We start from the raw sequence: 13,692 nt of genomic DNA on the forward strand, positions 1-13,692 counted from the left end.
GGGGAGAACAAAGCCAAACCGAATGGATGTGCTACAATATTAAGCTATACTTCTAGGCACGATGTTTGCAGCGGTAATGGCTGTATAGCAGTGAGCCACTCTAACTTGTGGCAAGTGTTTTATTAGCAGTAATTAAGAAGAGATAGATATCTATCTAGATAGAATGACTGCATCCCTCTGTGACAGCAGAAACAGTGAATGGAAGGGTTGTTGTTGCAATTATACAGGTAAACTTGATTTGGACGTGAATCCCTTTCAGAGCTCTCAAATGGCTGGTGAAGTTTCTCTAATGGGAGCAAGCCTGTAAATCCAGAAGTATGTGATTCTTCTTCAAATTCATTTTTTCCCCTGTCCTTTCCTTGGCAGGTTGGCACCAATTTGGCACTTGCTGTCTCAAAAGCACGGGGACTGGGGACTAAGCGAGCAACTTGTCAGATGCCTCTCATTAAAGTTTTGGCAAGGACTTAAAACACTGCACACAGGTAACATGTTTGTTTACTGGGATTTATCCAACAATTAAAAAAAAATTATCTAGCTACAAACTCCACAGTCCTTGGCACAAATTACACGAGCAATTCATCTCTGCCTTTGAGCAGCTCCTGGTTTGTTAGAAGTTGAAGAAACACTGTTCTGGAAAAGGCAGCAAGTGAGCCACACTCCCAGGATGTGCCTGGGGCGACTTCACAGCCACAGGACATTTCTTATGCCATTAGTCCTGCTGACATGTGCAAGGGAAACAGGTTGCTTTAGTCTGTGCTACTTGTAAGTGAATGCAAGCTATTCTGTTGAACTCTGGGCAATTTAGACACAGTAAATGGAAGCTTGTAAATGATTACTGTCATTAGATTCTTTGTTTAACTCCAAATCGAAGTCTATTATATCCAAACTGTTAGCAGGTATGCTGGCCTGAACGCTGTACATGAAGAGCTTTATGTCTTGTGGGGAGAAGACCACTGATGCTTTGGAAGTTTCCAAGTGCATCTCTCTAAACCCCTTTCTGAAATCCTTTTGCTTCGAGTCAGTTGGCTCATCCCCACTTTACATTTTAATTCTTGATTTCTTTTCTCCTTTCGCTGACTTATTTCAGGTTTGCACAAAATGGGGGGGTACTAGTAGATGCAGTATTAACATATCACATAAAAATAAAATCTAAACACCCTACAACCTCAGCCAGGTCTTTATTGTTCAAGGCAAGGCTGAGCCGTGTCTTTGCAGCTTAGCACGAGCCTATTTGGTGCTTCAGTAGATTTTGTTTCATTACAAGTTATCTCTTTGTATGTATCCCTGTGCCATTTTAAATTTATAGGTATTTAAATCAAAGGATTGACACTGTGAGTTATGTTCAGAGGCCAGGTGAGGCAGCTTTTAGATACAGCGAGATGTATTTACACAGTAACACTAAAATAGTTAATAAAAATGACAAGATTATGCTTGCACACACTTCACTCTACGAAAGGCTCGGTCTGGGATATCTCTAGTCTAAAAGGGGTTCTAAAACTTCAATCAACCTGCATGATATTGGAAAATAAGCTACCCTCCAGATTGGGAAGAACATGTTTGGATACCAAACAACACTGGTAATGGTTTCAGCTCCTTAACATATCAGGAAATAAGTATTTCTTTCAGATTTTTGTTTCTGGTATGCTATTTTTTTGTTTTTTGGACCGTTAGGGTTAGCCTAAAGAAGCCAGCACTTGCCAAAAAAAAGGTTGTCACTTTCCTATTTGCACATTTGCTGGGATAAACCAAAATTGTTGAAGCCGTGAGAATTTCGTGTATGGGGGAATTCTGCACTAGTGTCACGTCTCACGAGCCCTTCACCAGCAGGCAGGTGCTTTTGGCTCCTGCCTTTGCTGAAGCAATTCCCTACTCTGCAATAGTCATGTGCTAATATCCATTAGCAACAGGATTATCCATTAGAAATAGGACTTCTCTTACATCAGGACTCATGGATAATTCCCAAGAAGGATGTGTCACCTGGCGGTTTTCAGATCTGGCTTAAAACATTTACGTAGTTTAGATATTTCAGCTATCTTTCACAAAATATATTTTTTTTTTAAATCAAACTTTCTTTGGCTGAAAACAAGCCCATTTGTTGCTTGAACAGCAAGGAAGGTACCAGCTTCTGAATGTTGCTCACCACAGAAGAGTACCTTGCCAGTGGGAACAAAGCAATGTTAACATGACATTATTATACACTTATTGCAAGTGTGTGATCCTAAAAATGAGCTCTTTTTTAATGAAAGCACTGCAGCTGTATTCTGTGGGACTGCCCTGGACATTCCCTTCTGTAGCCTGTGATCAGCAGGAGGAGGGATGGAGCTCAGGACCGGTGCTGTAGCAGTGACTGTGTGGCACACGACAGTTTCAGTTCATTGAATTTATGATGTGAAATTCCAACCCTGATCGTGAACACCCTCCCTCTTCTCCTCTGAAAATTAATTCACATGAATTCCTGATTAATAATAAAAGGCCCTGCCATCAGCATTCAGAGCCCCAGCCGGGGCTGTCATGGCTCAGAGGGCAGAAATCTGCTTAGAGCTACAGGAGAACCCAACTGAATTTGTGGCGTCTCAGTCTATGAATGTCTAAGCACTTCATCTGTTCACCACAACACAACGTGCTGGAAGGCAGTGGGCAAAAAGAGCTGTGCACAGGCTGGACCAGGAGCAGGGATAGGTGGCAGTGTGCAAGCACAGAAACCAAGGTGACAAACCTGGTACAGCCACAGTTCCTGAAGGATTAACACGAAACTGTCCACACCGGGACAGTTGCTCTTACCAAGAAAAAGATCAAGCCAATCCACAGTTTTAGACACAGCTTTTTCTTGGGAGTTTCTGGCAACATCTGTATTATCTCCCTGTGGAGAAATGGTGTTTTGAGTTTGGTGAGGAGAGAGAGACCTGATGATGTCATTATTTTTGTGAAGCTGGAAAGCCAGTGTCACTCATTTGCTCTCCACCCGGGAATGATGAAAAGCTGGTGGTATGAGAGAAATCCTACTTCAAGCCTGAACACAGGTCATCAGCCAAAAAAAAAAAAAATTCCCCTCACTTTCTAACTCTGACTATATTTAGTATACAAAGTGGGGAAAGGGAAGTATTCAGGAGATCTTATTCTGCAAGTGGCTGCTGAAAATAACATAGAAATTAAGCTTCTGATATGCTAAAGCATTACAGTTACTACATCCACACACTACTAGAAATCCAGTGGAAAGCTGTTTTCCAATAGATATTCCCTGTCTCAATGACCAAGTGTTTGTCCAACTGTTACAGTACCTTGTTATAACAAACCCAACTAGGGAATTTTAAAAAGAAGTAGCACTGAATTAATACACAACACAGTTAAAAGATTAATGGTTCCTTTTTCTCCATACCTCCTCATCTGTGACGTTCACATCCACTTTTTTTGATTGAATGGCTTTGGTTACATAGTCAATGTTGTTTTCTCTGCAGTAATCAAAAATGTTCTTGTCCTCTTCCCTATTCAGGAAACAAAAGCAAAGAAGCACCGTGTTACTGCACAACACAAAGGCCACATACACATCATATGCTCATTTCAGTGACATTTCAATGCTGTCACCGGACTGAAACAGGCACCTAGTACTGCACATGCAAAATAATGTGGTTTTTTTCTCCAAAGTTAGGAGACAGAAGATCCTGCTTCCTAGAAAAACAAAGGTTTTTAGCAGTATTATGTCCGGACAAAAGACAGCTTACTCCTGTGAAATGGCACAAGAAATGTATGAAGTTAGCCAGAAAAATCCATGTTTGAGTTCTGGTATAAATCACTGCAATCTCACAGAAGAGAAAGGGCTAAAGCCGCTCTTCCTGTAAGAGCCACTCTGGGTCCCACAAAAGCCCTGTCTGATTGCCCATCCATCTCGGACAGTGGCCTGGACAAAACAGCAGAACAAGCAGGACACACGCAAAGCAATCTGGCTGATTACACATTGGATCCTGGACATAACACCAGCAGGTGCTCACTTAGGACTGCTTGCAGGCAGGAAGATCCAATTGTGGTGTCACGAGAGCCTGAGTCACACCTATAGCTTCTTTTAGAGACAAAAGCAATATCCTGGCTTCAGACACACTAAAGCTTCCCTCCTCACCAGCCAAACAAACAGAACCTCCAATGAAGTTAAGATCTTTCCCAGATTCTTAAAAGAATAATACCTTTAGGTTTAAATACACTGATCCCACCGTGTTGCTAACAGGGAATAAAGAAAAGAAGTCACTGGTTTTACCAAAATAAACCAAGAGCCCACACACTCCCCTCTCTTTCTAGTTTCCAGATGAAAACTGTGGTTCAAATGAACCCATCAGTGTTGCTAAGGGACTTGGCAGCTTCATAAGAGTTAAACACAGAGTCGCTGCCTCATATGACATCCCCAGTTTTCAATCACCTTAACTTAAGACCATCTGGATGTTCAGCAGAACTCAGCCTGACAGTCTCAGCTACTTGTAGAAATGGGAGGTTGCTGGAGCTGGTCAGATCCAGTAAGAAGGTCGTTCTGCTGTGGGCGTTTTGGGCAGGAGAAATCCAACAGTGCAGTTTGAGAACTGATGCACTGGTGCTAAAAGGTAACACTCCTCCTATTCATCTGCACTGCTCTTGAACCTCACAGGCTGAATAATGTCAGAAGGGAAAGTAAAATCTAAACAATATTTGCATTTCTGAGCAATGGATTACAAACAAAAGGGTTGCTCTTTCACCTGCAATCCCACAAAAAAAGAAAATACCAATGCCACCAAGACCATGTCCCCTGCTCCCATCAGGGCAGGCAGAGCTCCATGACATGGCTTTGACTTTGTCTTTGATTGTTATGCACCTAGCCTACTGAGTTACACTCTAATTCCTCAGACCTTCCTTCCTCAGTGCCAGAAAAAGGTGGGAAAAAGTGCTGACACTCATCTCCAGCAGCAGATCACTGCTTTCTCCAAAGAAGTCACTTCCTCTGACCTCCCTCTCACCTTGCTCTCTTAGTAGCACTGTTCTCCAGCACATCACCCCTATTTTTCCTTGCAGACAACTGAGCTGCACCTTTCTAGTGAAGAGCTGGGAGCCACACAAGATTTCACACTCTGTGTTCAGGCCTAGGGACACTACAGAAGTCTCCCAGTTTCTTAACCAGTCTGTCATGAACTCATTTGTTGGTAGAGGTCTTGCCCACTCACTACACACAAGCTCCTGGGAAACAGGTCACCGCATGTTTTAGATGCAATTACCTTGAATTCCAGGGAAAAAAGAACCTCATGGCGGGATTAGAAAAGGCAAAAGCTTGTACTGCTGGAGATGGAGCTTGACAGACTCATGATGGAGGTCATGAGACATGCCTGCCCCTACTAACAAGGGCTGATTTGATATGCTGGGAAGTCCCTTCAGTCCTACCTTGTTAGTCCAACCTCTCCAACACACCCTTGGCTGCTGACAGCAGCCTTTTACGAGAAGCTGCTTTTCAGACAACGCTGTACAGTAACTTGGCTCCCCACTGCACAGCCACACCTCGTTTTTTCCATAACACCAAAGCAAACCCCAGTGTCTCCTTGCTAGAGAAGTCCACAACAGTCCTCAGTTATTCCTGGGTGATTTTCCATGTCACAACCATGAGCTCGGGCTGTACCCTCCATCCCACAAGCTGCAGAGCCCTGACAGACCTCACATGGCAGCACCAGAGGCACCAGCAAGTACCTGGCAGCAATAAAGCACCTGACTGTGCTCCAGGGGGAGTGTGTACAGGGCCTGTGCCAGCAGAGAGGGCACTGCAACCCTGATGTACCAAACCCAGCCCATCTTTCCACCACAGCCTCCAGACAGGACTTTTACAGTCTTTTTCCAAGGATATTATTGTCTGCAAGGGGAAAATGACCTGACACAGCTATTTGGATATGATTTAGCTTTCTGGAATAACCAACTCTGCAAATGCTCTATATATCCCCCTTCCAAAAAACCACTTTTCTTTCAGAAGTCTCCACAATGGAATTAATCCAGAATACCAATTTCCCCACCTGAAGATAAGATTTCGGGAAATTTCGTCCTACTCCACATTTATTTCTCAAGCTTTAAACCACTCCCCTGCTCCTGATGCCCTCTTTCAAAAAATTAAACATATATCATATCCAACTTTTCTATAAATATTAACAAAGAGAAACAAGCCCTTTCCTGAATACATTTGAGGGAAGTCCACACAGTCACAACCAAGACATTTTACCTACAAATAAAACAGTCACATGAAGCTACACTCCAGACATTTAAAACTATCTGACCTAGACACATGCCAAAACCAGGAGGGGACACTGAGAAAAGGGCTCAGAGGAGTTAAAACCAGATTTTTGGAGGGACCAATACTAGCAAAAACATTCCCCTTGAATGGTGTGAATGGAATAAAGACAAGTTACTGTTATTTGTTGACTTTGCATTTAAAACCATACAGGACAAATAAGAAACAGAGCTTGAAAACTTGGCAACTCAGTTTTTTGCCTCCCTTTATTTCACATGTGTGTATGTGTTCATACTTAATAATCCCTCCACTGTAGTAGCTACAAGAAAACAAAAAGGATGTAATGTTTTTATCAGACCTGTTCCCAGCAGGAATTTGCACTCCTCATAAAACTGGTAAGAGTTGACAGGAAGGCCCAGAAACTGCTTAAAACAGTATAAAACCAGACAGAAGCACATCGGAAATACAGAAGTAAGTGACAGTGCAAAAACATTGCTCAGATAATGTTATGTGGGAAACAACCCATAGCACTTCCATCAGTATTTTCAGAAAAATCTCAATTCATGTAAAAAACAGAGTATTCAGTATATCTGAATGGATGGGAAAGACCATGAAACTCAACCTAATGGAGATGTGCACAGTTATTTAAAACCTGTAGCTAAAAGGAAGACTTGGATGCAATTTTCTTTCCACGTCAGATTGTTGAGCCAGAAAGGAGCCTTCAAGTCAGTGACCACTTGACAGTCAGTAAAGGCAGTGACTGTGTTTACATCTATTTCCTGAGGATGGTCAGAGGGTTTCTCTTCTCCCTTGCCGACACATGTTCAGCCCCCAAAGCTGTTTTCTCCTGCTCTCCCCCATCCCCAGTAAAAGATGCTAATTCTGATTTAACAATGAGTTGAAGCGTACCTGTTGCCTGCAAGTAACATATAGGCAGCTTTTCCCATCCTTGAATAAAAGGATGTGGAAGAACTTAACACCAAGTCCATCTTTCCCCAAGCTTGGAAGGCTTCGCAAGCCTTCTCCACACGCTGTCCAAAACACATGTATTGAGCCAACAGTTTTTAAACAGCTCATGGAAAAGATCTGGTGCTGGCTGATCAGGCTTCATCTCCTTCTTACCTGGAGTGTTATAAATCTCCTTGCCACCAAGGCTGCCACTGAAAAGGGCACAGAAGAGACTTTGACATTCAGACATTTTACCCTCGCGCAGAGAACATCCTCCAGGTTTGCCCCGTGCCCTTCCTCCCCTCTCGCAGGTTACCTCCAGCGCAAAGCTCAGGGCAGAGGGCTGAGATCAGGTTCTACTTGGGGCGTCCTCAGCCCTTTTCCCGGGGCTGGTCCAAGCCGTGTCCCAGTGGACTCACCACGGAGCGGCCCCGGGTGCCGCTAACAGGTGGCTTTGCCCGTCTGGTTGGCACGGCGCTGCCGAGCGAGCGGGAGCGCGGCGGAGCGGGGCAGGACGCGTGCGGGGAGCCCAGAGACACTCGCAACACTCACTGTTTATGTCAAGGCCCTCGGCCCCCAAGGGACCCATTTTCACATAATCTATAATTATCTCTTCGCTTTAATCGCCTCGTCACTTCTGAGGCTCTCCTGGGCACAGGAAGAGGAAAAGCTCATTAACTGAACCTTTTCTCCTCTCTCCAGCCACCCATAGCTTTTAATTGCTTGGTGTTGTTATTATCTATCAGTGCAACTGGGATCATTTTCATAAGAAAGGGTGGTGGGAGGGAGGAAGGCAGGAGCGGGTCCCTGAGGTACGCACCACAGACAAACCTTTGCTTTCTCAATTATTTATGCCAGCTGAGGTTTTACAAGCTGAATAAATCCATAACTCAAGTTTATTTTGAGCCGGTAGGCCGTCCCAAGGGAAGGGTTGCCCACTTGCCGGCACACTTGTGTGCCGTCCTCCGAGAGCCGCCGGGACATAGCGAGACATGTGTCATCCAATTCCCCACCCGCCACGCACACTTCGGCACATCAGCGGCAGCACCGGAGAGGAGGTGGCCGTGAAAACCCCAAATAGGAGCCTCCACTGAAGGATGAGCTCTCCCAGAGAGAAGGCAGGCCTGAGCCCAGGCCCCCTTTGCACAACAAAGCAAAAGCCCCAAGGGTCACCGCTCCGGGGACAACAAAAAGGGAGGGAGCAATAAACTTGGCAATCATCTTGAAGCCAAGAGATTTGCCTGCTGAACATCACCAGGAGAGCATCCATTTCTAAATAACACTGACCTGAAAAAAAACCCAAACCCCAGCTGCCTGTACCTGCAGGTGTTTTGTGTGAGGCACCACGGCTGAGCACGCCAGGCTGCCTGGGCTCCGCACGGCCGGGAAAGCTCTTCCACAGGGATTGCACAGCCCTGCATTTACCCGAGCGACAGACATCTGTGGCACAGCCACCCACCCACACAATACCACCATGAGCCCGTAATTCCCAATACAGCAGGGATGCTGGCTCCCACATCCCTGCAGCTTGGCGCTTATTTCCAGTTTCGGCGTTCCCGAAAGCGAGCCCGGAGGGAGACAACAAAACCCCAACCGTGCACTGGGCTCGTCTCGAAAGTGTTCCGAAGCACCATCCTTGCAATGGATGCTGGAAGCAGCTCTTTAAAATTCAGCAGCCTTTGTGCCTGACCACATGCAGCGACCTCTGGTATTTTCTGCCAAAACAGTTCATTTGTCTCGCACAACAACTAATCAATTCCCAGGGCCATCCATCACCGGGGCTCGTGCGAGCCGGCCCGGCAGCGGGGCCAGATGGCGGCTGCGTTAGTGGGATTAATACAATTCTGATAGATTACACGGCATCAGGCAGGTCCCAAACCCGAGGGGTGCCCGCCCGATCCTAAACGGAGCCCCACTCGTGACTGGGGCTGCTCCCAAGCGTTAGGGGGAAGGGTGGAAGTTTCTACCAGAAAAGGGCTTCTTCAGCACCCCTCTGGATGGCAGAAGAGTAAAGCATAGCTCAGGAAGGCCTCTCTGCCGACTGGTAGATGTCACTCCCATGCCAGCATGCCAAGACTGCATGGAAGCAGCTCATGGCAGAGTGCAGGAGGGCTCCTCCAGTGGCAGCGCAAAGAGACACGGACATTTGGCAAAATTATTTCTCATTCTTCACCTGCCAAGTCAATGCTTTCGTTTGCTGAAAACACCTATAAACTGCTTCTCCTCCCCCTGGCTTTAAAAAAAAAAATACTGAAAAATAACTTCAAAGCTGAATTTCCAAGGCTACGGTATTTTTGGCATCTCTTTCAGTCTGTGTCTTGGATGAGATTTATACTGGTAACACATCAGTCAACCTCAGCTCCCTGCTCATTTCCCACATTTGTGAAACTCTAATTATAGCGATTTGATCATGAAAGAGCTCCACTACAATGGCTTTGTTCTGGTAACAGCACCAGAAAAGAGACATAAAGCTTTATGTAGCAGTGGAAAAAAAAAAAAAGAAGAAAGAAACAAACCACCACTATACGCAGACTGAAATCACAGATAATTTCTAAATCTTTCCTTCCAGGGGGAACCTCCAAGTCCCATCATCAGTCACCAGCACACAGGATTTTTGTGTAATGCCCAAGGGGAGATAAGTGATTTGCAGAGAAGCCCAGAGGCAGAGCACTATGCTAATACATCCTGCAACTGCTCCCCATTACTCACTGGGGGTACTCGAGCTCTTTATTGCCAGGGTTTATTAATGACTCCTAATTGATGACCAGTGCCCAGCACCCCAAAGTAAATAACTGCTACGCCTCATTAGCTCAAGAGACCTTCTCCTGATTTGAGGATTGATCTATGAACACACAAATTGCACTGATTTAACCCAATCTCTTTCTAAATTGATTTAATTAGATCGGTGTAACCTGTTTCTATGGATGCTCTCGAATTTATTTGGAATCAGTGCAATGTACTTCTGCGAGCCAGACTGACCACTTTTCTATCTTGTTCTCAATTAGAAACATTTGAGATAACTAGTGATAAGGCAAAAATCAGGCCTGGCACTGAATTCCTCCTACTGCTGATCCACTTTTGGGCAGGGTATGGTAACTCCACTTTGTCCAGCGTTTATAGCTCTGCATCCTAAAATCCAAGCATTTCATTCCACAAGAGGAAGGTAAGCATTATTTATGCATAATTTTAGACACACAGTTTGAAAGCAATGGCACTGCTGCTTTGTTGGTAACTACTGCTGATGGTAAACTGGTGGTTTGTTCTATTCAAACAAAAGCCTCTTCCTATTTATTACGCAGTAGCAGCTTGGAGGATGTTAACTTTTTGATGAACTGTTCAAAAGCTCCTGGCAAGAATAAACCAAGTGATCCTGCTTAGGTGAACATGCAAAACTCTGCACTTGCATCCTTGTCTATCTCCTGGTGCAAGGTGAGGTTGTGACGATGCTCCAGACAAATTAGCAGCCTTTTCCTGCCTTTGCATCAGCAGAATCCTAAAGGGCATATGGTAGGCTGTGTTTGGCAGAGTAATGACTGCTGAGAAATTGCTTTCAGCAGTCTGTCAGAGCTCAGGGCTGATGAGGACTCAAGTTTTACTTTTTAGTACACAAAAAAGGTTTTTTTTTTTGCTTATTCTGATCTTCCTCAATATGATCCTGTAACAAGAAAATATTTATCCTATCAACAGCCCTGGGAAGCAGAGACTAAAGTGGTTTGATTTATATCCCAGTTTTTGCAAGCTCGTTGTAAAACTTCAGTCAACCCACCATAGAAAACCCAGTCAATAAACAATCTGCATCAAAGTCTCTTTTCTCAGGTAGTAGGTTTTGAGGCAGCACAAATGTACACACTGAACTTACAGCACGGGACTTACCTCTAATAATCAAAGTGTTAAAGTTTATGCTGGCTCAAGCTATTCAGTTTTATTTCTCTTTAAACATCTGCATGTTTTTCCTCTACAGAAAATGCCTTGTTTTTTAAGACTACATTCTGTTTTGCGAAGTATTACTGAATGTTAACCTTATGTTCTTGTAAGTAACCACTCACGGGCTCACAAAAGTCACCTTTCTCAGGTGAGTGCTACAACTACCAAACTAATTCATGCTCTAGACAAATTTGGCCACCAAGCTGAATGTCTAGAGCCATTCTTCTTTGGTTCATCTGCTTGCAGGTTTGGTATCAGGGTAATTTTGTTTAGGGCTATGCTTTTCTTATTATAATTATCACTTCAGGGATGTGCCTATACTTCCACATGTTTACTTCCTGTTCCAGCAAGGGAATGAACAGTAGATAGAAGTACTGAGAAATTTGAAGCTGTACAGCTCTGTGTGGGTGAGATGGTGGTGACACTTGCTCATTCCTATCTTGCAAGGAAGACACGGATGCCTGCAAGCCAAGCTGTGCTAATGGACCACGAGTCTCCACTCTGCCAGCAGTCAGGACGCTTCATTGTGTCAGAGACGACATCTGCCTCCAGCCTCATTCGTATGGACCACAGCTGTGCTTTGCTAAACACACAGCACATATACTCCTCATGGCATGTTTGGAAAAAAAAGAGTATTTGGAACTGTACTTATCTTCAAGTCCTGCACAAGCCATGTTCTCATGGAAATAAAACCAAACATTTAGCAAGATTTAGGCTGGTCAAGCCAACCAGAGTGCTGCATTTCATACCCAAGAAAGGACACAGGTAGTACTTGGGATAGCCAAGACTGACAGCACTGTAGGGATATGTTCCACTCCCAAAAGGAGAGCCGGAACAGGATTTAAACTACAAGGTCAAACTATGAGATCAAAGAGATGGTTGAGACCTGCACTGACAGAGCAGGGAAGAAAAAGGAGCTTGTGCCTGCCAGAAGTGCCATTCCTCAAACACTGTGTCAAACCAAGGTCACATCTGACCACCTCTGGTCAAGGTCCAGGGGCAAGTTAAAGACGTGTTGGCTCCCCATGCGAGGGAAGGAGGCTATTCCTGGCCAACTGCTCCACTTCACTATAAAGTGGACTGCAATCCCAAGGGAAATACCTGTGTTACTGCCAAGCACAAAAATGCCACCCTCTTTGCTTACAACAGCTGTATCAATTCATACCTGAGCTCCTTGCAAAGGGTTTGGAACCACCTGCTCAACACTAGTTTGTGACAACAAGTCAAAGAAATGCTGTGTTGAGTTTTAACCCTTTGGGAAAGTTCTCATCAAGCCTGGGAGGCTATGTATAAAGAAATCAGGGTTTAACTTTTAATTTCCTGGGACTGAAATGATGCAAGACATTCAGTAAAAAATGGGGTCACATACACATAAATGGGTGACTGCAACATGACAGCAAACACTGTTCAAAAATTCATTCTTCTCTGACTGGAACAGTAAAAAACCAAACCAAACCAAAAACATCCAGTTGTCCTTATTCAGTAGGTTATGTCACTTGCTACTTGCACCTTGACAGTTTTAAATAGCAGCCACTCTAGTTCAGTAAATGCATTTCTGCTTTGCTAGCTGCAGAGGCCAGAAAAAAAAATTAATTTGATATAAGGTACAAACTCTCCCTGAAGGCAAACATTGTCCAACACTAAAACCTTCACTGAACAATCCCTAATGAATGTATTGGTAAAGAAATAACTATTTGAAAAAGGTAGTGTCTGAATAGCTTTCTATTAAAAATATCCAATATTACCTTTTTTAGCCATATAACTGAAAAATGGGAAGCCTTGCCCTTCCCCCACATCTTGTGCTAGGGAAAGGTTACTACCTGGCAATGATACAGGCAGATATTGATTTAAATGATTATGGACCTGAAAAGTTCTTTCCTGTCATTTATTATCCTGTTGTAGTTGCCACCACACTTCTGCAATATTAAAAAAAAAAAGCTTAGCAAAATGACATTAGAAAAATACTGTTTTCAACTGAATTCCAGCATAGATAATCACCTGATTGTTTCTTCTTGATATAATGAGCTGACGACTGGTCCTCCAAATACAGTTTTGCTTTCCTTTGCCCTCTTCTCTGTTGTCTGAAAGAAAAAGAAAGATTGGTCCAGCATTCTGGCTCCCACCCCATTCCCAACTTTCTGTCACTTCCCACCCTTTCCCCTGCCCCAGAGATGGGATCAGCCCTCTGGAAGCCCCATTGCACAGCACTCCACTCCCTCTGGAACATCTGGATGGATCTCTAAGCAAATGGGATCGATGCTCCTGTGAAGGTGGCCCAGAGGCTTGGCAGCCTCACCATCCCACTCACCACAAGCCACAGCGTTTCCTCCGCAGCATTCCCAGCCCCTTAGGACCCCAAAGCCGAGCCTCTGTGAGGCAGCATAATGTTCTGTTACTAGATTGCAAAGCTTGCCTTTAGAAATCTATTTAATATAGATTTAAAATTAAATTTTATAATGGGCAGCATTTCCAAATGATTTACTCCCAGGAACTCTAGGATTCTGAATGATTCCCACCGTAATAGAAATGAACAATTAGAATAATGATTGATCGATACGGAGCCCCAGGCCTACCTTTTCAAAAAACCATCCTGCAGCTTG

General features: G+C 44.2%; 2 protein-coding genes across 4 annotated transcripts in view; one reads left to right on the plus strand and one right to left on the minus strand.

Moving 5' to 3' along the window:
* LHX4 (LIM homeobox 4) overlaps positions 1-13,692 on the plus strand; it is a 256,618-nt gene that overhangs the window by 59,029 nt on the left and 183,897 nt on the right. The gene's annotated exons all lie outside the window — the stretch shown is intronic.
* Positions 1-13,692, minus strand: part of ACBD6 (acyl-CoA binding domain containing 6) — an 82,848-nt gene that overhangs the window by 43,601 nt on the left and 25,555 nt on the right. For all 3 annotated transcript variants that reach the window (XM_064664210.1, XM_064664211.1, XM_064664212.1), the window contains exons 4-5: positions 13,091-13,173; positions 3,377-3,482 (exon numbers count right to left, since the gene is read on the minus strand). In XM_064664210.1, coding sequence (XP_064520280.1) covers positions 3,377-3,482; positions 13,091-13,173 — 189 coding nt within the window. The remainder of the gene's footprint in view (positions 1-3,376; positions 3,483-13,090; positions 13,174-13,692) is intronic.

This window comes from Pseudopipra pipra, chromosome 9 (assembly GCF_036250125.1).
Source record: "Pseudopipra pipra isolate bDixPip1 chromosome 9, bDixPip1.hap1, whole genome shotgun sequence".
Lineage (NCBI taxonomy): Eukaryota > Metazoa > Chordata > Aves > Passeriformes > Pipridae > Pseudopipra > Pseudopipra pipra.